This window comes from Neolamprologus brichardi, chromosome 22, assembly GCF_056152115.1.
Source record: "Neolamprologus brichardi isolate AB-2024 chromosome 22, ASM5615211v1, whole genome shotgun sequence".
In the NCBI taxonomy this organism is placed as follows: Eukaryota; Metazoa; Chordata; class Actinopteri; order Cichliformes; family Cichlidae; genus Neolamprologus; species Neolamprologus brichardi.
The window spans coordinates 32045433-32071901 of record NC_142124.1 but is presented as its reverse complement, the minus strand read 5'-3'; the positions used below and the strand labels follow the sequence as shown (position 1 = coordinate 32071901).

Sequence of the window (26469 nt, the reverse complement as noted above, 5' to 3'; positions counted from 1 at the left end):
TTTCAGCAGATAATCCAACATATCTGTCAAAATGAAAAGTGGTTAACAGTGAAACAGTTGCACACTGGCATTTTTGAAAAATGAAAAAATGTTATGTTATTTTTGTTACGAGCAGGAGTGCAGTTTCTGTGAGGATGCCCGTTTTGCCAGGACTGGTGTGTGTATCAGCTGTGATGCAGGAATGTGTCGATCCTACTTCCACGTCACCTGTGCACAGAGGGAGGGGCTCCTGTCTGAGGCTGCAGCGGAGGAGGTAGGGCGACCTTGTTAGCAGCTTAACGACACCAGTGAGCATTATTAGTGAACGTTCTTCCCTCGGAGAAATGAAGAGTCCACGAATATGCAGATATTTTCCATTTAAACACTCGGGTGGTTGATTGGTAACAGTTGATTCATTTACACCGTACAAATACGTTTATTAACGTAGCTTCAGTGGTTGTCATGTCAGAAGTGTTAAAAGGATGTTTTAAATTCAATAATACGTCTGCACAGCAAAGAATTATGACTTTTTGTGTGATGGCTATTGGCTGTGCAGCTCTTAAAACAAACCAACAAACAAAAAACTAGGAAGTGAACTTGATGCTATAAATTTGTCAGCTCAATAACAGTCACCTGTTAAACAAAGCAGTGTTAGCTGTTGAAACTGTAAGCAGCATATGTGTAGTGACTGGCAGAACAAAAAACAACTGTTTGGTCTTGGGTTTGCACTACCTGTGCCTGTTGCTGCAAAAACTATCATAACTAAACCAAAATGTCACTTAAAAGTGAAAAAATAAAATAAAGAAAGTTTCCTTGATTCATGGAGGTCTCTAAACTGAACCTGTTGCCCTGTGTTTGAACCATCCTTCTAGGGCTGCAACAATTCAGCCTTCGATGCTTCGTTGAACACACGGCTCTGTAGCGTGCAGATGTGTTCAACTATGTAAACACAAGTGCTTCACCCACATTTGCGACATCTGCAATACAAACATATTTAGGAGCAGTGCATGAATAAAAAGTTTGACAACATTAAGCCCGCACAGTTTTTTTTTTAAACAAAAACATTAATAGCACAACAGCAGCAGTGATGATGACTCCGGCAGTTTAACATGGAGTCTGTTTACACGCAGCAAAGAGGAGGAGCCGTTACAGAGATGTGAGCTCAGGTTGAGTGGAAGAAAAATGTGTTTCCAGCATCCTCCCTGTGATCACCATTTAAACCTTTACTGGGACAAACGTGAGCAGGAGTCCTTGATCAAAGCACCTGATTAACAAACTGTGATGTGAAGAAAAGCAAATTTTGTAGCTGCTCCATCCACCACTGTTTGTTTTACACAGAGAAAAATCTACAGTAAGCCTGCAGAAGTTTATTTATTAAAATATGTGTTTAAATTCTACAGCTTGCTGAGCGTCCTATTTTACACAAAGATACCTTCCAACTAATAAACAAATAAATAACATTAATGTTTAAAAGTAAAAATACAAGTTTTCTTCACAAGCCCATGAAAATGGTTGGACACTGAATTAATAGTAATATCACGTCTACGTTAAGTCATAACTTCTTGTTTTTAGCAGTACAAAGATTTTGCATCAGATGCTCATATACTCGCTTTTCTTCATTGGAGACTCCTCATACTCCTCATACTCATACTTTAGATACTTACAAACACAAACTCACTCATTCACGTGGACACGCAGATCCACATGCAAACAAAATAATCCACATGAACACACACTGTCTACTTCATCTAGTAGATAAAACGCTGTCAGAACCCCTGTAAATGCGTCCAAGAAGAAAGAGTAAAGGTAAAAGTTTTATGGCATAGTTTAAATTGCAATTTAAACTATGCCATAATATATGATAATATATCTTTTTTTTTTTTTTGACTTGGACTGTACTTGAGATTATTTATATATTAGTCATGTATACAGTAGGGAGGGGAATTGATCAGAACTTGGCGACGAAGGATTTCGTAGTTTTTGCAGTTGAACTTTAAAACATTACAATTTCTCAAATAGAAACCAATGAGCAGTTTATTCTGAAATACCTGTGATTTATTATTATTATTGCTCATTTCTTGTTCAATTAATCCATGGAATAATTGAAAGATTACTCGATTACTAAAGAAATCGATACCTGCAGCCCCACATCCATGATGATCTTGTACTCTTGAGGACTTTTCTGCTCTTACCACAGTGCCACCAATTTTTTTTTTTTACCACACTTAGTACCTTTATGAAAAAAAAAAACCAAATAAATTATTTATTTATTTATTTTTAATTTTTTAATTTAATTTAATTTTTTGTTTTGTTTCACACATGGTACAGCAGTAATTTATTCCCACACACAACCTTCCTTTCAATTAAAGTAACACCATTTCCATGCATGAAAAGGAGCAGGAAGAAGAATAAATTCTTATTGATACCTGCCCCCTATCTGTGATAATACCAGTAGGCAACCAAAATTACACTCTGACAATATTCTGCACATAACAAAACAAAACAAAACAAAACAAACAGAACAATATACTCAACAATGAGCAATACCACTAAATATCAAACTAAAAGGATCATTTTTCTACAATTAAATTCTATTCTTTTCAACTTCTTCATATTGGTTTATCATTTTATTCTTATAGCAGATTTTAAATTGAGAAACATTTATACAACACTTAAGATGATCACTGAGAGGATTCCAGTTTCTTATGCCTATGACTGTTGGACACATTTGCCTTTGTGTGGTTCGAGCAAACCGGTGCTTAAAACAAAACTTCCTTCTGCCGTCCCCATTTTCTGAACACAATACAAATAAACTTTGTAACTTAAGAGGTAGTGTTTTATTTTTTGTCCTAAGCATAATAGTTAAAGTCTGTAATTTCTTATGAATATTACTATAACAATACCAATAGACCAATTTTAACCAATACATGAAGTGAGAGAAGCAGTAAAATCAAGCTGAGAAAGAATCCACTAATTTTATTTTATTTTTCCTCACCTCCTTCACAGAGCTTCTGTCAATAAAGCATCGACCACTTGGAGAAATCAAACTAGCGAGTGACAGATTTGATTGATAACGACTATTAATGACCAACGATGAATTACAAGAGATCCGTTCTTTCTAAGTTCTTTTGGAATATTGTCACTGCAGTCCACCAAGCAAAACAAATAAAATTCATATAACACAAGTATTTGGAAAAATGCCTGTTCACTGCAGCAGCCTAATCCAGTTAATCAGCTACAAATCCTCCACTACAACAGACTGCACACAGATGACTGTAGGAAGTCAGCAGCTGCAAAGCTCTGCTTCTGCCTCAGCTGGATTTTTCACTTTAGTGAGCGGCAGGTTCTGAAAGTTCAACGTGGTAAAAGCTTTACAGACTATTAATACCTGTTTTCCCACCAGTTATCTTAACCGTTAATTCCCATGAGTGCTCTTTATTTCCTCAGGATATCGCGGACCCATTTTTTGCATACTGCAAACAGCATGCAGACCGCTTTGACAGAAAGTGGAAAAGGAAGAATTACCTGGCCTTACAGTCTTATTGCAAAGTCTCTCTGCAGGAGAGAGAGAGACAGCTTACTCCCGAAGCTCAGGTAAGGATTGTTTGACCCATGTATACTAAAAACATGCACTATATTTAGTCTAAATCAGCGGTCTCCAACCTTTTTTGCGCCACGGACCGGTTTATGCCCGACAATATTTTCACGGACCGGCCTTTAAGGTGTCGCGGATAAATACAACAAAATAAAACCAGTACTGGTACTGAAAAAAAGAAGATTTATTCATAACACACGTGAAAAGACCCAGGAAAACCGAGTAAACGATAAAAACGATAACAAAATAACGCTGAAAACCGATAAAAACCCTGAAAACTATACATTTCACACCTGAGCCTCAACTCTCGCAGCCCGGTACCAAACGACTCACGGACCGGTACCGGTCCGAGGCCCGGGGGTTGGGGACCGCTGGTCTAAATGACAAAGGACAGTTTGGATGGGTGAGATAAATTGTGTATTTTTGAAATAATATTTGACCCTAAAACAAGTTTAAGAAATGCTCCAGTTTTCCTGTAACTGTGTTAATAAACCTGCACACAAAAGGAAAAGGTGGGAGAGGGAGGTGATCCCCACACAGCAGCCTCACTTTGAGCTGACACGGATAGTTTAGCACCTGACTCCAAGAAAATGTAGAAATCACTCTGCTCATTGCTATTGCCCTTACTTTTCAGTTCTTTGGTCCGTACTTTGAGGTGGCTCTTGATCGAACTTACATTAGATCACAGTTTTGTATTTGTTGTAGGTGGTCTAAATGTGATTGCATGGTTATATCAGATTGACAGGCACACAAAAAGTCCCAGTTAACAAAATTTAGGCACTATAAGCAAGTTGTCCCCAAATGTAAATACAATTGCACATATACAGTGCAATTGTAGCACAAACAAACTCCCAGGTATAGTCATAAAGAACTATCTTTAACCAGAACACTGAGCAAGCAGAGCGCTGCATGTGTGTCACATCCACACTGTAAGAAGCACCCTGTGTTAGTACTTTTCTAGTCTCCTTCCTCCTCCAAGATGACGTTGCAAATGGGCAAAAAACGATGGGCTGAACTGGTTTCCACAATTCAGTGTTTCCTAACAGTGTGTTGTGTGAAATTCTTTAGAAAGTAGAGGCTACTTATATATATACTAAAAGTAGAACAGAGCACAATATATCCTGTTTCTAATAGCAAAGTGGTTGTATGTGTCCCACCTGCAGGCCCGAATCACTACTCGCTTGCAGCAGTACAGGGCAAAAGCTGAGCTGTCCAGAAACACTCGTCCTCAGGCATGGGTACCCCGGGAAAAACTGCCAAGACCTCTGACCTCTAGCGCCTCAGCTATCAGAAAGTTGATGAGGAAGGCTGAACTGATGGGCATCAGCACTGACATTTTCCCTGTGGACACATCTGATACCAGTGCCAGCATGGATGGTCGCAGGAAACACAAGCAGCCTGCTCTCACAGCAGACTTTGTCAACTACTACTTGGGTGAGGAAACTGCGTCATCTCTGCTCTACGCTCTTCTGTTGCTTTGTGTCAATTATTATGCTGCTATTTCACTTTACCAGCTAAAGTTGGTAGGTCTCTGAGAACAGTGAGAAAATGTTTCGCAGCAATTCTTTTAGAAGCTTCTTGTTTGTTGTGAGTGAAATTGATAATAAAGAAGAAAACACTGAGATTAGAAAACTGCAAAGCACTGCAGTGCACAGTTTAGGGGAAATTTGAACGTTTCTTGATGTCATGAGCAGAAAGGTGTGCCGTTTGCGTGTACTCACTATACCTGCATGAGTTTGCTCGAGTTACTCAGATGTTCTCCAAAAGTCCTAAGACATGCATACTCAGTTAGATAGTGATTGTGTGTCTGCAGTGCATGGATTTAACACTGTTACAGTGGCTTGCAAAAGTATTCGGCCCCCTTGAACTTTCCACATTTTGTCACATTACAGCCACAAACATGAATCAATTTTATTGGAATTCCACAAGAAAGACCAACACAAAGTGGTGTACACGCGAGAAGTGGAATGAAAATCAAACATGATTCCAAACATTTTTTACAAATAAATAGCTGCAAAGTGGGGTGTGCGTAAGTATTCAGCCCCCTGAGTCAATACTTTGTAGAACCAGCTTTTGCTGCACTTACAGCTGCCAGTGTTTTAGGGTCTGTCTCTACCAGCTTTGCACATCTAGAGACTGAAATCCTTGCTCATTCTTCTTTGCAAAACAGCTCCAGCTCAGTCAGATTAGCTGGACAGCGTTTGTGAACAGCAGTTTTCAGATCTTGCCACAGATTCTCGATTGGATTTAGATCTGGACTTTGACTGGGCCGTTCTAACACATGGATATGTTTGTTTTAAATCGTTCCATTGTTGCCCTGGCTTTATGTTCAGGGTCGTTGTCCTGCTGGAAGGTGAACCTCCGCTCCAGTCTCAAGTCTTTTGCAGACTCCAAGAGGTTTTCTTCCAAGGTTGCCCTGTATTTGGCTCCATCCATCTTCCCATCAACTCTGACCAGCTTCCCTGTCCCTGCTGAAGAGAAGCACCCCCAGAGCATGATGCTGCCACCACCATATTTGACAGTGGGGATGGTGTGTTCAGAGTGATGTGCAGAGTTAGTTTTCCGCCACACATAGCGTTTTGCATTTTGGCCAAAAAGTTTGCTGTGTCCCCCACATGTTTGCTGTGTCCCCCACATGGCTTGTGGCAAACGGCAAACAGGACTTCTTATGGTTTTTTGTTAACAATGGCTTTCTTCTTGCCACTCTTCCATAAAGGCCAACTTTGTGCAGTGCACGACTAATAGTTGTCCTGTGGACAGATTCCCCCACCTGAGCTGTAGATCTCTGCAGCTCGTCCAGAGTCACCATGGGCCTCTTGGCTGCATTTCTGATCAGCGCTCTCCTTGTTCGGCCTGTGAGTTTAGGTGGACGGCCTTGTCTTGGTAGGTTTACAGTTGTGCCATACTCCTTCCATTTCTGAATGATCGCTTGAACAGTGCTCCGTGGGATGTTCAAGGCTTGGGAAATCTTTTTGTAGCCTAAGCCTGCTTTAAATGTCTCAGTAACTTTATCTCTGACCTGTCTGGTGTGTTCTTTGGACTTCATGGTGTTGTTGTTCCCAATATTCTCTTAGACAACCTCTGAGGCCGTCACAGAGCAGCTGTATTTGTACTGACATTAGATTACACACAGGTGCACTCTATTTAGTCATTAGCACTCATCAGGCAATGTCTATGGGCAACTGACTGCACTCAGACCAAAGGGGGCTGAATAATTACGCAAACCCCACTTTGCAGTTATTTATTTGTAAATAAAAAATTGGAATCATGTTTGATTTTTGTTCCACTTCTCACGTGTACACCACTTTGTGTTGGTCTTTCACGTGGAATTCCAATAAAATTGATTCATGTTTGTGGCTGTAATGTGACAAAATGTGGGAAAGTTCAAGGGGGCCGAATACTTTTGCAAACCACTGTATGTATCGTTAAATGTGGTAGCGATGGTGTTATTGCTTTTATGTAGTGAGCCTACATTGAAAAAGCAGCAGTAGCACTAGATTTATATTTTCCTTCTCCACCATTCTTCCGTTATCCTTTAGAACCTAATATAGCATCATTTGCCAACATTGCCTCTTCTGCTCCTTTAACTTCATTAATCAAATTTTGTATCTATTTTTCCTTTTTTTTAAAAAAAAAAACTGCTCAGAGCGGAACATGAGAATGATCCAGATCCAGGATAACATTTCAGAGCAGAAAAACCTTAAAGATAAGCTGGAGAATGAACAAGAAAAACTACACGTCGAGTATAACAAGGTGAGTGACACAGTTCAAACACAATTGCTATAATTAAAAATTTGTTTTAATTGTACGCTAGTTTCAAAAAGAAATCCTTTAGTGCAAAAACAACAGAAACGTTTTACTGCTACTTTTATCTGCAGCAGTGACCTGATATACGTGCCCATGTCAGAATGTTGCTTGCAGCATATTTGACAGACAGTCAGGTCTGTTTGAGACAATGAACTGTTCATTTTCTTTTCTGTACTTATGTCCTCTCATCATTCTGGTACAAGTTAATGTTTTTAGTTATTTCCAGGCAAACTGTTTTTGAGTGCCATCAGTAGTGTGCAACTTCTTGCAAAATCTCAATTACAGACTGAATTATGGGATAGATGGATGACGTTTATTGGTCACACAAGGAAATTATGAAATCAATAAATATATACAGATTGATCATATTGAATATTGAACTTGTCCTAAATGATGCTAAATGCTTCTGCATCTCTTTGGACCTCATGTTAAGATTCCAGTAACCAACTGCCAAACACAAGTTTAACATTTTGAACAATCTTGCGTTCTTTTGTCTGTCGTTGCATAATGACAGAACAGGTTGAGGTTAACTGTCCAGTTACTTTTGAGCTTCTGAAATTGAGGGACTTTGCATAAAAAAGGCTGTGATTCGTTAACACTTAATGTAGTACTGTAGTAAAATGTAGAATTTCTATACTCCACTCACATGTTGACTGATTGTAAAATCCTCAGTGGAAGTTTGAAACTGGGATGGATACACCGATGTACATGGAATGATGGTGGAGGGACATCTGATTTCAAGTTTAGAAAGAACAAAGCTGACATTGCTGTTCATATTGACAGCTCACACGGGCCCGGGTGTTGTTGTGGTAGCAAAAAACTGAATATACTGAATAGTGTCCAAGCAACACACCAAAAAAGGTTCATCTTTCCAAAAGGTTTGCTTGAAGGAAACATTAAAATGAATGTGGTGAAAAAAATGTAGTGATATTATCAAAGCAGCGTTTTCAGTCTTCTTTCTTTCTTTTTTTAACCCCTCAGCTGTAAAAGCTGTACGAAAAATCTCGTTGAATTTCAGTGACCTTGACCTCAAGGTCAGATGTCGTTTCTGAAAATCTTGTGAATGTGATATTGCAAGAAGGAATTCACCTAGGATTCACATTCGTGCTATTTTAGCGCATCTACTAAAAATCTCAGTCGAGTTTGAATCAAGGTCAGAGATTATCTGACGTTTTCTAAAAATAAATCTTGTGAATACGATAACTCAAGGCACCCAGCGTGTTTATGCCGACTACTAGGAGGCTGAGGGGAGTCAACAATGGATACCAGCATTTGTAAACTTGAACTTCAGTTGTACAAATCTTTCAACACATTTTAGAGCATTTAAAGGATTTTAAAGCTTTGTTGTGCCATGAGAGAAGGTTGAATTTAGGAGTTCTCTGTGTGCAGCCTTCATGTTTCTCTTCAGACATATGACCTCTGCAGTAAGCCTGCCACTCCGTCTGTCAGCACGAGGAAGGGAATACAATGGCAGAGTAGAAGTCAGAGTTAATGTTGCATTCAGTCTTCTGCCATGCATGTTAAGCGTTATTAATGGAGTGTGTATTGCTAATTGCACTGCCTGAGTTGCTGTCAGATGGCTTGGGCTTTGGAGAAAATACCATTACAAGTTAAGCTTTGACTAATGGACACTAGTGGAGAACAGTACAGCGTTAACCTCGACAAAGAGGTTACCAGTTGCAGATCATATGCAGTGATAATGTGAAACTGTTTCAGTTGTTTATATTTGAGTGCAAAATTGATGTTCACGTGCCACAGAACAGTAGCATGGCCATTGTGCACATATCACCAAAGGTCTGGCTAACAGCTCTTCAGGAAACACCTCCTTGGGGAAGAAATTCAATTGTATGCTTGTCAAACTGTTATCGTTCACTTTTTACATAATGAGCTACTGGACTTAAAGTTTTGTGAAGACATTTTACTTTTCATTCAAGAGACCTCTTCAGTTCCTAGGTATTAAACCATAGAGGGGGTTGTCTCTTAAGAACATTGCTTAACATGGTGTATTGAGCTCCTGGCCAAACTTGTAAATGGCCTGGATAACATGAAAGGATGCACAGGACAACTCTTTCTTGCCCTTTTATTCCCAGTCACATGCATGGCAGTACCTGATTAGTTTCTAGGTGAATTGTTTAGTTAGGTTGATAACCTTTAAAACAAAAAAACAAAACAAAAAAACAATCAAAATGATGATTACTCTTTAGGTTACTGATGGATGGAAGATCGAATGTTTTACATTCCCTAGTTTGAGACGAATAAGAGACAAGTTGGTCTGTTTTTGAAATTTGAAAAAATTGAATTTGACCATAGTTAGGTTAGCCTTGTACCACAACCTGTTCTTTTTATGTGCGCCTTTTCTATACTGTGCCTTCCTCCTGTTTGTATATAGCTCTCATGTTTTTATATGTTTCTCAAGTTTGTTAAATATTCCTGCTGTCTTACTATTTATATTTTCTACCTGAACAGTTGGAGTGAAGCAATTTCGTTGTACAGTGACAATAAAAAAGGATTCTATTCTATTCCTGACCCAGCTAGCACACAGGTTGAGACCGATGTTTATATTGTTGTTTCATCCTTGTGAATGGTAAATGCTTATGGATTCAACTTTTTTCCTGTTACTCAGGACAGTTATTCTTTAGGTTTATTAGAAAAAAAGGTATCACGTGTTATATGATCAGGGCCACAGTTTGTTTCCATTTGTCTCCCTCCAGCTCTGTGAGTTTCTGGAGGAACTGCTGAATGCAAATGGAAAGCTGCGAAGTGAAGGCCAAGCCATGTGGAGTCTGCTCGGCGGCATCCTGGGCCAGGTACGTTTGTTCAGCCATGGTTTTTTTCCAACACATGTATTAGCTGTTGTTTAAACAAAGTCTCAGGAAGTGTCTTGTTAATGATTTAGTCTTTTGATTGGAGTATTGATTTAGATGAATGGGTTATCCATATCATACTTGTATTCAAGCTCATCTGAGCCTATAATAATAAGTTGTTTTGATTTCATTTGAATTAAAAACAAGAACATGAAACAATTTCTTAACCCATAAAAATGAGCTTTAACAATATAGCACAATACAAAACAATACTTACGCTCTGAAAGATTATGGAGGGTTTTTTTTCTTCAATGTGGCAGTTGTGTCTTAATTGTGGGTAAGTGTCTGTTAAGAGATATATTCTAAAACACTTCTTCAGTAGAGAATCAGAGAAGAGAAACACACAGAATTTCTTGGTAGCAAGGGCAGCCTCCAGAACTCACACCCCAAGAGTGAGTCTCAGAGACCCGCCCTGAGGACTGCCCTGGTCTTTTATTTATACACTTCAGTGAGCGTTTGTTCCATACATTGAAATGTGGAGGTGTGTGTGTGTGGGGTCAGAGTGTGACTCCATAAATGACTTCCCTAAACCTGCTGGTCTGGAAGTCCAGCAGTTCATCTAAACAAAAAGCACTTAGACTAAAACAGATATAACTACGTTAATCCTACCGTAAAACAATAAAACAAGGTACGACCTTTTCCCATGCTCCTAGGATGTGGGGGTGAACGCCAGAACACCCTGGAATGTTACAGACCTCCTAGGATGAGACATTCCTTCAATATGCCACCAACTACATACTTCTAAACACAAATGATTACATGCAGTATTCTACCATATACAAACTTATATTATTAAAAGATTATACTGACTACTAAGTACAATTTTCCATTGACAGTGTCCAAAAACCTCAGACTGTCAGCATATTTTTTTCAGGGTCATGCCAACCAATTGGATAGCACACCAAAGCTTTCTCCTTCCTGAGTGATATCCAGCTTTACATACAACAGTAGAAGTTTTTATTTATTATCCTTTATTTATCCAAGTAAAAATTCTGATTGAAATTAAAATCTCTTTTCCAAGGGAGACCTGGGAGAAAGGTGCAACAAATACAACACATAACAATATAACAAGTAAAAAACCAAATATAAGTGAATAATATGCAATAGCAGATTGTTTTTAATGTTGCTCTTGAAACAATCCATGGCTCCTCCGTCTTGCTCGTTTAAAATGGATAATAATTATTTCTGACAATTCAGTTCCTTATGATTACCGTATTTTTTGCACTACAAGGCGCACCGGACTATAAGGCGCATTAAGCGAAGCAAAAAAGTCAGATAAGTCAAACTTTACTCAACTAATTCTTCTTGGTTCCTCCACTTCCATACCATTGATTCATTAACCCTTCAAGACCTACCACAGAACCAAGTCCGCCAGAGCTTATCTTTACATTTTTACATGCTGTAGTGCCATCGGGAGCATTACAAGTTGCTATACATCAATACAACCATCATAGTCCAAATTGTAATAATATGTATGCATTAAGTGCAAAGTAGCTACATAAATTGCAAAAAAGAGAGATTTATAGATAGAAGTCAACCAACGGGAAAGTCTGATATACAGTGATTGCCCATTTAGCAGCAGCATAGAGAGAGCAGTGATGTACATGATTTCCACAGCAGTCTTTAGTGGATGTTTTTCTTTTGTGAAATTTTTTTACACTTTTTTATTGAGAAGGTCTCCTCCACAGGGGCTCAAATCTCTCCTTGTGCTCATGACCTCTCAGTCTCTGTTTCCTGCTCTGCTGTCTTTGACAGGTTTGAGCCTGTGACTCTGTCCTTTTTAAAGGAGACTGTTGGTCATCTTAAGCCTGCAGGGTCTCCAAATCATGCTGTCCCTCCTCGACTTTCAAAAGAGGTGTTACCTACAGTTGGTCCTTTGGTTCTTGAGCTGGTAAACCATAGTCTGATGTCAGGTGTTGTCCCTAAAGATTTTAAACATGCAGTAGTCAAACCCCTGATTAAAAAACCTGCTCTTGATCCTACGGTTCTTGCAAATTACAGGCCTATCTCCAAACGACCTTTTCTTTCCAAAATTCTTGAAAAGGTAGTTTACAGCCAAATAACGGCCTTCCTGGAAAAGCAAAATGTGTTAGAGGTTTTCCAATCTGGTTTTAAACCCTTTCATAGCACTGAATCAGCCCTTAAAAGTTTTTAATGACATATTCTTAGCGACTGATGCTGGGGACTGTGCTGTTCTTGTGCTTTTAGATTTGACAGCTGCGTTTGATACCGTGGATTATGCCATTTTATTCTCTCGTTTGGAGCACTGGGTGGGCATTAGGGGCACAGCACTGGAGTGGAGTGGTACTTGGCGGGGCGAACTTTTTGTGTCAGCCTCGGTGACTATGTATCGTCCTCCGCTCCCCTCTTGTGTGGTGTCCCACAGGGCTCAGTTCTAGGCCCCCTCCTCTTCTCTTTATATCTGCTTCCTCTTGGTTCTGTACTGAGAAAACACAGCATTGCTTTCCACTTTTATGCTGATGACTGTCAGATCTATGTCCCTCTAAAGAAAAAAGGCAGATACCTTACACAGCCATTACTTCAGTGTCTCGATGACATTAAGACTTGGATGTCTGTTAACTTTTTAAAATTCAATGATAAAAAGACCAAGGTGATGGTTTTTGGTAGCCCCACTGAGGCCCCTAATGTGTATGTAGATTCCCTGGCACAGTATGTTAAGCCAACTGTCACAAACCTGGGGGTCAAAGTGGACTGTGATCTGAAGTTTAATAATCAAATTAAGGCAGTGGTAAAATCTAGCTTCTTTCAGCTCAGGCAGCTGCAAAAATAAAGCCAATTCTTTCACGGCAGCACTTTGAGACAGTGATCCACGCCTTTGTTAGCACTCGGCTAGATTACTGTAATGCACTTTATATTGGGGTCAGCGCATCATATATCAGTCATCTACAGAGGAGGCAAAATGCCGCAGCTCGTCTTTTAACTGGCACTCGAAAGTTTGAGCACATTTCCCCTGTTTTAGCTTCACTTCACTGGCTGCCCATTTCTTTTAGGATTCATTTTAAAATTCTTTTATTTGCTTTTAAAGCTCTCCATGGCCTCGCCCCATCGTATCTCTCTGAGCTGCTACAGCCTCATACACCCACCCGTTCTCTCAGGTCAGCTGCTCCTGAATGTACCCAGGACTGGGCGTAAACTTCGTGACTGTGCTTTTGCTGTAGCAGCTCCAAAACTGTGGAACGAGCTTCCTTTAGAGACGGGCCACTTCTTTACCTGTTTTTAAGTCACTCTTGAAAACCCACCTCTTTACCCTGACCTTTGACACCACGTGAGATGTTGGTTTTTATTTTTATTTCAGTTGTTTTTAGGTGATTCGATTCTGTTTTATCTTGTTTTTGTTTTAATATAGGGCTGTTTTAATTTTATGTTTTATGTGTTTTATTTATTTATTTTGCTGTTTTCTGTTATTCTATTGTTTTAACTTATTTTCTGTACAGCACTTTGTTCCTGTGCTGGGTATTTTAAAGTGCTTTATAAATAAAAATTGGATTGGATTGAAATTGGATACCATTAAAATCAAAATGAATTCATTTGTCCTATTACAGTTTGCGTAGGATCCACTTTCCAGCGACTATGAATTGGATAAGCAGTTAAGAACATTAGTAGATGTAAAATAAATGTTTTTGATTATAATTTGGAAACACAAAAAATATTAAAGCTGTAAAAAATACAACAAAAAAAACCTTTCAGCTTTTACGAACAAGCCATTACAACTACACTCACTGGCTATTTCATTAGCTACACGCCCCTGGTGCTGGTCTATTGGATCAAGACTTGGTTGATGCTGTTTGAATAGAGTGAACTGACTGTCGTGTTCAAAGAACCATTTTGAGATGATTTAAGACTTGGCATCACCTTTTCCTGCTTTTCCTTTTTTTTGTTGGACTATCCTCTGTAAACCATAGAGGTGGTTGTCTGGGAAAATTCCCTTATATCTGAACAACCAGTCATTTAAATGGCCTTTGTTCCCTATTCTGACCCTTGGTTTGAATCTCAGTAGTGTCTACTGAACTGTTGCCATATAATTGGCTGGTTAGACTGTAGTGTTCAACAGTCATACCTAATAAAGTGGCCAGTGTAGTTGTAAATACAACTCTTCAATATTTTAATAATCTCTGCAACAGGATTTGATAATTTTCTTTCCTGCACACAATATCAAAACGAATCTCTATGAATCTCAGACTGTCAGACAAACCATAATTTGAAAATATTCCTATGGTCAGTGGGTTTAACTGAGAAAACTTACAAACTGAAAGTGATATTTAAATTCCTTGCTGTCTTTCTCTTTAAGCATCTGATCTGCTGACAACAAGTAATTGTGACAATACTACTACGTGCAACATATACAGCCAGTCTCTAGCCACATAGACATAACGTGATTATCTGAAACAGTGGTGTCCATTTTATTCAAAATTGCAGATCAACACACCAGTGCCTGCCCCGCTGTATTTTTACTGGATTAATTCTCAGATTATGAGTGTGCATCGGTTTTGTTGGAAAACATAATTACACACTAATCGATATATATTTTTAAGTGTCCATGCTGCCTGTCCCTCCACCCAGCAAGGGGACAACGATACCCCATCACCTTTTTAAGGCTGAGGAGTAAAACCTTAAGTTTCCAGCAACTATAAGGCATTTTAGAAACCTTTTTTTCTAAATGTTCCACGATTACTGTGTCCCCATTAAAAATGAAGACATGCATAATATTTTACAAGACAGCACTATAGTACTACATCTTCATAAATATAGCTTTGTAAAATGAAAGTAGCAAAAATAAATGTGCATTCATAGTGTGCTACTTTTTCCACTTCTGCTTTGGGCCAGTGTTTTTAGAAGTTATCTCACCACACCGCTACCATCGTCTTGTGCATGTCCTTCAGTACGTCCATGAAATTCCTCTGCGGTCTTCCCCTTTTACAGCTCTAGTATCAGCATCCTTTTTCCATTATATCCACCATCCCTCCTGTGCACTTGTGCTCCTTTTGTGCTCTTCTCTTCAAACCATCTCAGCCTTGCCTCTCTTTGTCCTCCAAACTGCTCAGATCGAGCGGTCTGTCTGATGTCCACTCATTTCCAATTCTTTCTAGTCTGATCACTTCTAATAAAATTCTTAGAAACTTCAGCTCTGCCACTTCCAGGTGGGCCTCGCATATTTCTGTCAGGGCCACGTCTCCAAATCATACATCCAAAACACGTCTCACTAAGTTGTAAACCTTAATATTCTCTTTAGCTGCTATCCTTCTCTCTCCACCTCTCTTGTGGGGCTGTCAGTTGCTCTGTATGGTTGACCCCAGATATTTAAACTCATCTGCTATCACTGCCTCTGCTCCTTGCATCTTTACTCTTACAACTAGGGATGCAACGATACCAATTTTTTCAAACCGATACGATACCGATACTTGGATCTGAGTACTTGCCGATACAGAGTACAAAAACCGATACTTCTACCACACACACACACACACACACACACACACACACACACACACACACACACACACACACACACACACACACACACACACACACAAATACAATTAATTGGAAGACAGGTTTTATTTTATTCTCTGCCGATAAAAAATAAAATCTTAATAAAAATGACCACAAAAAAATTTCAAGTGAAAAATAAGCTCTTCTGTTAAATTATTGCAGAGTCTCCACATTGTAATTTAACAAAATATCACTGAACTATTGGCACTGTCTCGAGCTTTCAGAATAATAAATAAACACTTCTGTTTATTTATTATATTTCATATCGCAGCTCAAGTATGCTGAGAAGAATCCTATGTTTTCCACGGCCGGCATTGGCTGGTCATCCAGAGCAATAAAATGAGTCAGAGCCTCTGTTATTTTAACTGCCTGTGGATTTTCTCTTGACATTTTTCATCGCTTTTCCAAAACCTGAGATAAAGTTGGCTGTTCCACACTGCTGACATTTTGTTTAGCCTAGCTACAGCGGCCTCCAGTTTCTCTTTTTTTATCTGGAGTCGCCAGTCTCACTCGTCTAACCCTGTGCCTGTTTAGTGCGGGATGTCCCCCTAGTGGCCAATCTATAAAACTACAACAGAAATGACAAGCCACCCTCTGATTAATGAAATAAGTTGGTATCGGTTCATGGTATCGGTTAACTTTTACGAGTATGAGTACACACACATTTTACAGTATCGGCCCTATCGGTATCGGTGCATCCCTACTTACAACTATCTCCCACTCATTTAAACACCTGCATTCTGTCTTTCGCTCCTCTTCCTCAGCACATACCTCCACCTTTCTAGGCTCTTTTCCATCCATGTACTGTCAGTACATTTAAAGCTCTAGCTTTCATCACGTTAACTTGCTGCAGCTCAGTCTGTCTTTCTAGTCAGTTGCCTACATTATATGTAGGTGATCCTTACTTAGTGTCCACTTAAGCATGCAGCTGATAAAAAGCCTTTTCCTTTGCTTTTGTCACCCCTGTCTCTATGGTGTACTAAAAATGAATTACTCAGTAATTAGGATTACTTACAGTGTACTTAAATAGGGCAAGAAATACTGAACATATAACGGCTAATTTAATCATGGAGCCCTGCTCTCAAAATCTTATGTAGATTGTAACACTGTCTGTGAAGCTGGATTTAAGAAAGAAGTGCTTAAAGTTAAAATTTTGAGAACATGTGTGGCGCTGTCTTCTGTCTGTACGTTACGTCATGTGGTTGGTTGTAGGGGTGGGTTTTTATAATCCATTCATCAATTAAAATCGATTCTGGCTTGGATAACGTGAAATCCATTCATTAAAATCCTGAATCGATTTTTTAATATAAATTTATTTTTCCCGAAATGCCAGAAACTCAGGTGAAATCTCACAAAATTTCAACAACCACCAAACAGCTAAAACAGTAAATGAGAGCAGGAACACGGATTCTGCACAAAGACGTAAACACACAGCGCAACCCGCGGATCAGAATCAGTCAGATGTGACTTTCTCACCCAACGGCACGGTCGGGGCTGAAAGCCGACAGCTCGCTGATTCTGATGTTTCGGCGGGTCGCACTTTGTGTTCACGCCCTTTATGCGCTGATTCTAAAGCTGTTAGTTTGATCTCTCTCTAAACAACATTGACTGAACCAGCAGCAAAAGAAGATCCAAACTACGCTTCACATAAACATCGTCATGAATTCACTCTGACTTTTACTGTTTTGCTTCGACCACGATGCACAGCTCTCTCCCCCCCGCCCCCCCCCCCTCTCCCCCCCTCTCTCTCTGTACTGTTTTCTGCATTATTCGCTTGCTTGTTACGCACAAGTCTACCGTTGTTACAGCGCTGTCGGCTGCTGTCTTTTTTCCGTTTACATACTTCCGAAAAGAAAACCTAATTTCTGCTGTTCAATACTGAACAAATTTAAACTTTTTAAAATTATGCAAAATGCAAAACGCTGTGTCTCTAATAAAACCGCTGTAACTTCAGAAGTAATGTTCATGTGTTGATTAATGGTTTTCTTTCGTTTTTGATGTACTGCAGAATATTTTTAGAAAATCCAGGCCAGGAAAATCACCTTCATGTTTTTCTGTGTTTATCTTCAGCTGCTTTGACACAAAGGCATCTGCTGTGACGCTTACACCTTTGATAAAGTTTTGCGTGTGTCAGCTTCCTTTTTATAGATACAAAAATATGTAAATGTACTGATCTGAATTATAATATTCCTGACTATCAAATTTCCCAGATTCAAATCGAATCGAATTTAATCGAATTGTGGATCGAATCGATTCGGGACCTTGTGAATCAGAATCGAATCGATTCTAGAAATCAGTGACGATACCCAGCCGTAGTTGGTTGGTTGCAGCTAATAGACTGACATTAGTTTATCTTAGCTAACTACTGACAGAATCGATAACTCTGAGGAAAATAACGACACTAAAACTAAAAATCAGTTTAAGAGGATCGCTCCATGGTGTAATTTAGCTTTTTATATGTAGTTTCATGTTATGTTTAAGATTTCCTACAGAGCAATTTCTGTCTCTGTTCCTGTAAAACACCTGGATGTTATGCAAGATTAAGTCACCCCAAAAAGAAAAGCGTGCTTAATGTAAAATGGGGAAATATTGTTTGTTTTTCCTGAAATTACGATAAAATTTATTTAAGTATGACATAATTAAAATTACTTACAGTGTACTTAAAGTTATTTGCAGTGTAATTTGTCTTTTCTTGTAAAGTATCCATAAGTGCCTCCAAATTACATTTAATTACAGGGTAATTGTGCCCTTAGTTGCTCGTATTATAAAGTCACCCCTGATGCTGAATTGAAGTGGAAGAAAATGGATAGCTGACTGTGCTGCTTGGATAAAAATCACAATATATCAGAAACTCACTAAGAAGACGCTGAAATGACAGTTGTGCCAAATGTCTGAGACTTGGTTCTTATTAGGTGCACTTTTATGATTAATACTGGCCGCTGAATAGCTTATTCAGCTCTTGTTGTGAAGGAAAAGTTAGCTGGACTGTAGTGCAGTGGATATCGGATTAGTTGATCATACGGTTAACAGACAGCCTTTAGTTCTCATATCCACACCTCTGAAAAGGCTCCAGAGAAACCTCACCACTACTACTCTTCATGTGAAGAAAGTCACATGTTTAGACAATGAAATGAAGAGCTGGGTGTATACCTTTTATATGTTAAACAATATCAAAAGATCAGATCAGAAATTAGAAAATGCCACTAATTCTTTACATGAATTTATTGAGGAAAATGAATATTACACCACTGTAATGCTGGGATGGTGGAGCCACTCAGGATTCGGGATTTTATGTATATAGTTGAAGTAGCAGGTAGATCCATTAAAAGCTTTATTAGACGTGTGGTCGTGGAGAGTATGAGCTGAGCAGATAAGTTGTCAAATGATGTTAATATGGTGGCGAGGCAGCAGAATGTACAAGAACTTGCAAGAGTGGCAGTGAATCTGCAATGACCACCATAAATCACCAATTATGAACATGCACTGTTTAAGTAGCAACATCAGTCACAGCAGTGAATGCCTTTGTGTCATCTATCTGCCACATTTTCATCTCCTATTTGTCATCCTTCTGTGCATTTGCAGAAATGGATGTCCCCAACTGGGACTGTCATCATTCTTCCACTACACAGTCAGTGCTTTTGTTCTTGACGCCTCTAGAAGTTTAGCACTCCTGGCAACTTCATAAGAAAAACATCAGAAGTCATATTCCTGGAGTGCTATGATTAGCGTTTAGATTAAATTACTTTTTTAAGTTACCCATGTGCAGACTGTAGTTCTGCACTTAAGACAAACTAAAAGTGTTATCAATAGTCTTAGGTCATCTTTACAAATGACGTAACTAAGCATATGGATTTGACGTCTTGTTGTTACTAAGTGCAGTTATTTTCAAGCTTTTCAAGATTAAAAAGATGCACAGCTACTTAGCATTGGGCGATATATCGAATATACTTGATGTATTACGTGTTTTTCCACTACAATGGTTAAAATTAGGGGTGCAACGATACACAAAATTCACGGTTCGGTTCGGTTCGATACTTTGGTGTCAAGGTTCGATATTTTTTTGATACAAAAAAAATGTTCATGCTTTTTTAATTTGTCATTTATTAAAATTATAAATATATATTTTAACTCAAACGTACAGTTTTTAAATTTGATGTTGCTGAAACAAAGTAATAAAAAATAAATCTATCTGATGGAGAAATCCCTCATCTTTGGAAAAGAGAGTTTATTACAGAGAAATGGCTCTTTCCAAAATAAAAGCTATACTATACGCTTCTTCTGGGCTATATTCTCAGCAGCATATTAAACATATCAGGTCCCCATAAGGAGAATCATGTGCTAACGGCTGTCTAAATGACTCGGGTAAAGTTTGTAGCATGCGTGCTTGTTGTTTTTGTCTGCTTCAACTTGTCTTTGCACTAGGATGATGTCGGAGTAAATATGCAGTCATATTCGTTGTGTTCCCACTAGTGCTGTCAGCGTAAATCTCGTTAAAATGACGTTAACGCCACAACACGGCAAATCTCCGTTAACGAGCTACCGCGGATCGCCCCGTGCGTGGGGCTGGACGGCCAACACGTTAACGAGCTAACTGCGCTAACGCAGTAGTTCCCACCCATGTAATTGAGCATTGCTGGCACATCCAACATACTGTTTTACTTTTGTCCATGACACGCTTACCTTCAGGGTCATACTTCACATGAAAACCAAAATAGTTCCAAACGCCAGATCTGAATGAGGGTGGTGGAGGTTCAATTTGCCATGTTGCAACGAGCTTAGCTTCTGTCTCGCTAGCTTGCCCTGCGCTCAGTGAATCGGTGTTCGACTACTCTGCCTAGGCTGCACTGTCGAGCGCAGATCCACTGAGCTCTCAACACAGACAGCATCGTCAGAAGGAAAGTTGATAAAATAAATTAAAAATTTTGTATTGTTCGATACATATGCGTACCGAACCGAAAGCACTGTATTGAGCGGTTCAATATCGATACGAGTATCGTTGCACCCCTAGTTAAAATGGCTTTATCTTAACCACCAAGTATAAATTGCTGTGACAATAATAAGCTGTGATATTAATGATTGGAGTGGAACAAATATGATCCAAGTGTCCATTTTGCAAAAGCTTACTGAACTGTTATTTAAATTGTTCAAACTCATTGTTTGAATGTGTACTTTTAAACTTCTTTGTCTGTCTGATGAAGCTTGTTAACCAAACTGCTCTATATTGTCAGTGGCGACATTTTCTCGTTCTTACACGCTGGCAGACTTTAGTTTTAGTTAAAGAGATGGCCTCAGCAAGCCCTTGTGCTTTGGTCACCTGCCCCTCCCATCTATCAGGTTTCCCTCTGGAGATGCTCCTTCAGCGGTGCAGGCAGAGTGAGAATGCTCAGATTAGAGCTTCCTTGGGGAAAACCTTGTCTGTTTAGCGAGAGACTGAATCCCTGCGAGATAAGTTTTCTAATTAACCTGCGTGGCAGCACTACACCTGAGATGCAGGGGAGACTTGAATGTATCTGCTGCCGCTTTTCACCTACCATACACAACAGGTTCCCTTTTCCCTTCTCTGCTTTGAGGAGACTTGCAAAGGACTGCTTCAGCTAATATTGTTGAGACCAAACCCTCAGGCAAAAACAAAGATGTTCAATAAATGCTCACTGTGCTTTCTGTTGCATCAAGTTAGTGGGTAAAATTGTTCTTCAACTACGATCAAACCTGTTTGTACAAATAGAGCACTTGGTGAGCTGTTATTCACTCTTTGTATTTATTAGTTAGTTTCTGATGTTTGTGCGTATGGACGAACCCAGACTTTAACCTTCTGGGTTTGTTCACAACCCTTTCAGCTTGTTCGTGGCCAAAAGTGTCCACCAACAGATTAGATCTGCAATTTTTTATAATTTTTTATGTTTTATTGCCATTTTTTCCACATAATGCTTTTTAACTACCTTCAGTTCTTTTCATAAATATAAAATAGTTATTACTTAAATTACATTTTTAACCCCTTAAACACCAGTTTGTTTGTCCACTGTACTAGGTGGAAGACAACCTCAAATCTCACAATTTTATGTATTTGCAGTAGGGGTGGGTCTTGATTAGCGATTAAAATCGATTCTGGATTGGATAACGTGATATCGATTCATTAAAATCCTGAATCGATTTTTAAATATAATTTTTTTTTGTCCGAACCACCAGAATCTCAGGTTAAACCTCACAAAATTTCTACAACCGCCAAACAGCTAAAACAGTAAATGAGAGCAGGTATACGGATTCTGCACAAAGACGTAAACACAAAACGCGGACCCGACGCATCCGAATCAGTGAGCTGTCGCCTTTCTCACCTGGCGGCACGTACACGCGGACACGGACACGCTGTTGGGGCTGAAAGCCGACAGCTCACTGATTTTGAAACGGTGCCAGGTGCTTTGTGTTTCTGCGCTAGATTCTGAAGCTGCAAGTTTTATCTCTCTCCAACCAAAATTGATTGAACCAGCAGAGAAAGAAGATCGAAACTATGATTCACATTTCGCTTCACATAAACATCGTCAGGAATTTCCTCTTACTTTTGCTGTTTTGCTTCCACCATGATAAATTCACACTTCCGACATGTAATTGATTCACATCAACATTGATTATAATGCATTATTTTTGTGCAGGGAGAGCAAAAACATAAAAACTCCCTCTCAGCTTGTTCGTGGCCAAAAATGGCCACCCCTTGTTTACATTTACAAAATGCTATAAAATTAATATATATTTTAAAAAAATTCCACTTTCATTGACTTAATTTTTTAAATTGGCAGCAGTGTTATTCAGGAAAATTAAAATTTCATTCAAATTCAGAATTTTAACCCTTTAAATGCCAGTTAAATCACATAATTGTAATGATTTACATAGGGATAAAAATCATAAAATCTCTATTTTTTTTCTAAATAATACATGCAAAATGATTTCTTTTCTAACCATGGTGGAGGTTAGATGCATAGCAATAATTAAAATTATCAATGAGTTTTATGCATCTTTGTTTTTTGTGCAGTGACAGAAAAACAAAAAAATACAAAAAAATGGCCACCTCCTGTTTACGTTCACAAAATGCTATAAAATTAATATATATTAAAACATTTTTCTACTTTCATTGACTTGTTTTTTTAAATTAACACTGGTCCTAGTCATGAAAACCAAAGTAGAATTCAAATTCAGAAATTATACCCTTTGAATACCAGTCAGATTATGTATTATTACTACGCTTTTGGGGGAAAATAGCAATGAAGTTCACATTAGCATATGAATGATGAAACCAAATTTTTTTTTAATCATCATTGCAGGGCAGTACCACTACCAGTAACAATTATTTATTTTTACGTTATTTAATGTTTTTTGGATGAATGGCCAAAAAGAAAATCACACATGGTGTGTTAGTGGCCAGAAAGGCAATTTAATGACCAAATAACCACTGAAATGACCACAAACATGATCAAAATTTATATTCCAGTGTGTGTGCTTTTGTGTGCATCTTCATTAGCAGCAAGATTTGCTAGATCCCGAGTTAGTTTTGCGAGATATCGCAAAACTTTTGCGAGATCTCGCAAAAGTCCGTCTTCATTTTTTTTTCTCCCATGTCCCCTGCGGGGCTCCATAGTATTACAATGAAAATGTAAGCTCTCCCTTCTAATAATACTGCCTAAGGGAAACCTCTGAAGTATGTGCTTGCAGGACCCACTGCAAACAGATACTTGCTGGGCTACGAGTAGTCCAACTCCTGGAGTTGAAAAACTGGGGGAAAAAATATGAAAAATTTCTGTTTTGGGGGTTGTCTCATTATTACCATTCTAGTGCAAATGTTGTTCATTTTCAAAGCATCTGGGAACCCCCTGCTACTTAACTGACTACATCAATATTTCAGAAATTGAACTGACTTGAATACTATGATGAGCTGTGTATTCCCTTTTCAAAGAAAATCTTATTTGTCTTACTTTTTATAAAATCTACTTCGCAGTGAAGTATAAGTTACTTTTCACGTATATTAAATATTCATCAAACTTTTTGTGTGTGTGTTTCTTTTTTTCTTTTTTTTTTGGTAGAAATTAAATACTCCACCAATCTTGAAGGCCCCAAAAGAAAGGAAGCCCAGCAAGAAGGAAGGAGGCACCCAAGGGAAGGCATCTAGTCTGCCAGCGATCCTCTACAGGTAAACACACAATAGCTTTGAGTCATGATGGAGCAAGAAAGGCAAAGGTTAATGAAATGGGTAAAATGTAGATTGTGTTTTTTATCCGTCATCTTCAGTGCTTCGAAGGAGAATTTTTCTGAATCTGATGCATTTAGCTCAAATAAGTATTTTATACTTGTTTTTGTCATTCTGCCCATGGGCACCGCAGTCATTTTTTATTTTTCTTCTTTTTGTTCAGACTTCAAGCTTTAATTCAAGGAGTTAACAAAAGCATTGCATTAATTGGTTTGGAATTGGAGCCATTTTCACTCCTTAGCCATAAAAAGCTAATGAGGTATTGTTGTCAAACTGCCAAGTAGGTGAGCAGGCGGGCAGTGTGGACACCCAAGTTTGCCTCATTCTTGAGTTATCGCATTCACAATCTATAATTTTAAAATTAATATCTACTACTAAAGATTTTGTATGAGTTTGGATTTCAGCGTCCTCGACTTTATGATTAAGATGAGAGGTCAGGTTTTCTGAAAATACTGTGATTGTGATAACTCCAGAAGGAAGTTACCTAGAATTTTCAAACTTGTCCCATAGGTACAACTGCTAGGAGACTGAGGGGTAAAACTGGCGGCTGCCATTTTTATTTATTCTCAGTCCATATTTCCAGAGGCTAAAAACGCAACAGTTGTCTGACAAGCAATTTCATGGTCAGATGAGATCTGTTCCCTGATTATCCACTGACTGATTATGCAAGGAAAACACCTTAAGCCGCTTCCAAGTGTAAGTTGTTCATTTAGTAGCTGTTCCTTGAAAAACCCAGTTTCAGGTCTGAAGACATGTTAATGCAAGTGAAGAAGGACATCTTTCTGTTTTAAACCCAAAATCAAATTTCTATAAAATACCAAAGATAACAGCCTGACAGACTTCTATAATATAAAACTTTTGCACCATCACAGTGATTCCCAAAGAGCTTGAGCTGACAACATGGGATATCTCAGTGTGGATGAAGTGTGCCCATGCAATATTTGAGGAAATTGGAGTAGTGCATGTGGAAGTGATGGGTCTAAAAGCTGGATGATCTGATATCGTCGTGTTGGTGTTGTTCCCAGATCATCATGAAAATGTTGTTCCAGGTTCAACATTGCAAGTGACCAATCACATTGTTGTGACGTTATTCTTTTGCGCACCAACCCATTCGTGCATTTATGAAATTCCAATGTTGTAAGGACAATATCAATTCTGCTTACCATTTATTAAAGGGTCAGGGTTAGGGTCCGTTGATCGGCGGACAAAGGCGGTTTCTCGCAGCTTAAGTACAGTTTTTTGTTTTACGCCGGTTTTTCCCGAAGTCGCAAAAGTATGACATCACAACATTCTGATTGGTCACTTGCAATGTTGATCCTGGAACAACCTTTAGTATGATGATCTGGGAACAACACCAACACGAGGATATCAGATCGTGCCTAAAAGCTACCTGTAGCTGATAAACAACGTCTGTGAAAGTCTTTAAGAAATGGGAAACAAAAACCTGACATAGGACCCGACAGAAGCATCTGGCCCTTCAGCTGATCCATCAGCTGTTTACTGAAGCCTAATAAGAAAAGGTCTCACTTGATGGGTGTCTGTCAAGAAGCCCTTCTTAAGGAAGGGAAATGGGGAAATGAGGTTATACTTAAATAGCATAACTGGACTGAAAATCAGTGGCAACTGGTGTTACGGAGTGATGAATCAAATTGTTTTCAATATGTACAGAGGAGATCAAAAGAGCGATATATCAGTGAGTATCATCTGTAAAACACGGACGCTCTTTCCTGTTGGAATTCATTATACAGTTAGAGAAATTTCGTTATAAAACAAAAAGCAACAACCTTTTCTCATGCTCATTATTTCTCATACTCACTGAAACCTGATGTATTTCTGCAGCTGCGGAATTTGTAAAAAAAACCAGGACCAACATCTGCTTGTACTGTGTGACACATGCAAGCTCTACTACCACCTGGGCTGCCTGGAGCCACCGCTAACACGAATGCCCAAGAAGACCAAGAACAGCTATTGGTAAGTTGGGTTTAAGTGGACCCTGAGGCTCTCCCCTAAACACCATGAAAAGTGATCTAATTTGAGCAGCTGACAGCATCCGTTGTTGTGAGTCATATGAGATAAAACTGGCACAAAACAGTCATTAGTGAAAGTCACACGTCAGCCCCATTTCTCATTTCCTTAAGTGCAATTCAGTTCGTTCAATTTTATTTATATAGCACACAACAACAGCTGCCTCAAGCGGCTTTATATTAAAAAGAAGAGTAAAGATCCTACAATAATTCAGAGAAAGCAGAGAGAACCACAATCATATGACCCCCTATGAACAAGCCGTTTGGCCACAGTGGGAAGGTAAAAACTCCCTTTTAACAGGGAGAAACCTCAAGCAGAACCAGGCTCAGGGAGGGGCGGCCATCTGCAGCGACTGGTTGGGGGTGAGGGGAAGAAGACAGGACAAAGACACGCTGTGGAAGAGAGCCAGAGATTTATAATAACCAGAAGCGGCAAATTTACTGAGACTCTTTACT

General features: G+C 38.9%; 1 protein-coding gene across 2 annotated transcripts in view; it reads left to right on the top strand.

Annotated features, from left to right (window-relative positions):
- Positions 1–26469, top strand: part of phf14 (PHD finger protein 14) — a 129310-nt gene that overhangs the window by 29977 nt on the left and 72864 nt on the right. For both annotated transcript variants that reach the window (XM_087834494.1, XM_087834495.1), the window contains exons 7-13: positions 116–253; positions 3427–3573; positions 4738–5008; positions 7221–7327; positions 10093–10188; positions 23826–23932; positions 25829–25960. In XM_087834494.1, the coding sequence (XP_087690620.1) occupies positions 116–253; positions 3427–3573; positions 4738–5008; positions 7221–7327; positions 10093–10188; positions 23826–23932; positions 25829–25960 (998 nt within the window). The remainder of the gene's footprint in view (positions 1–115; positions 254–3426; positions 3574–4737; positions 5009–7220; positions 7328–10092; positions 10189–23825; positions 23933–25828; positions 25961–26469) is intronic.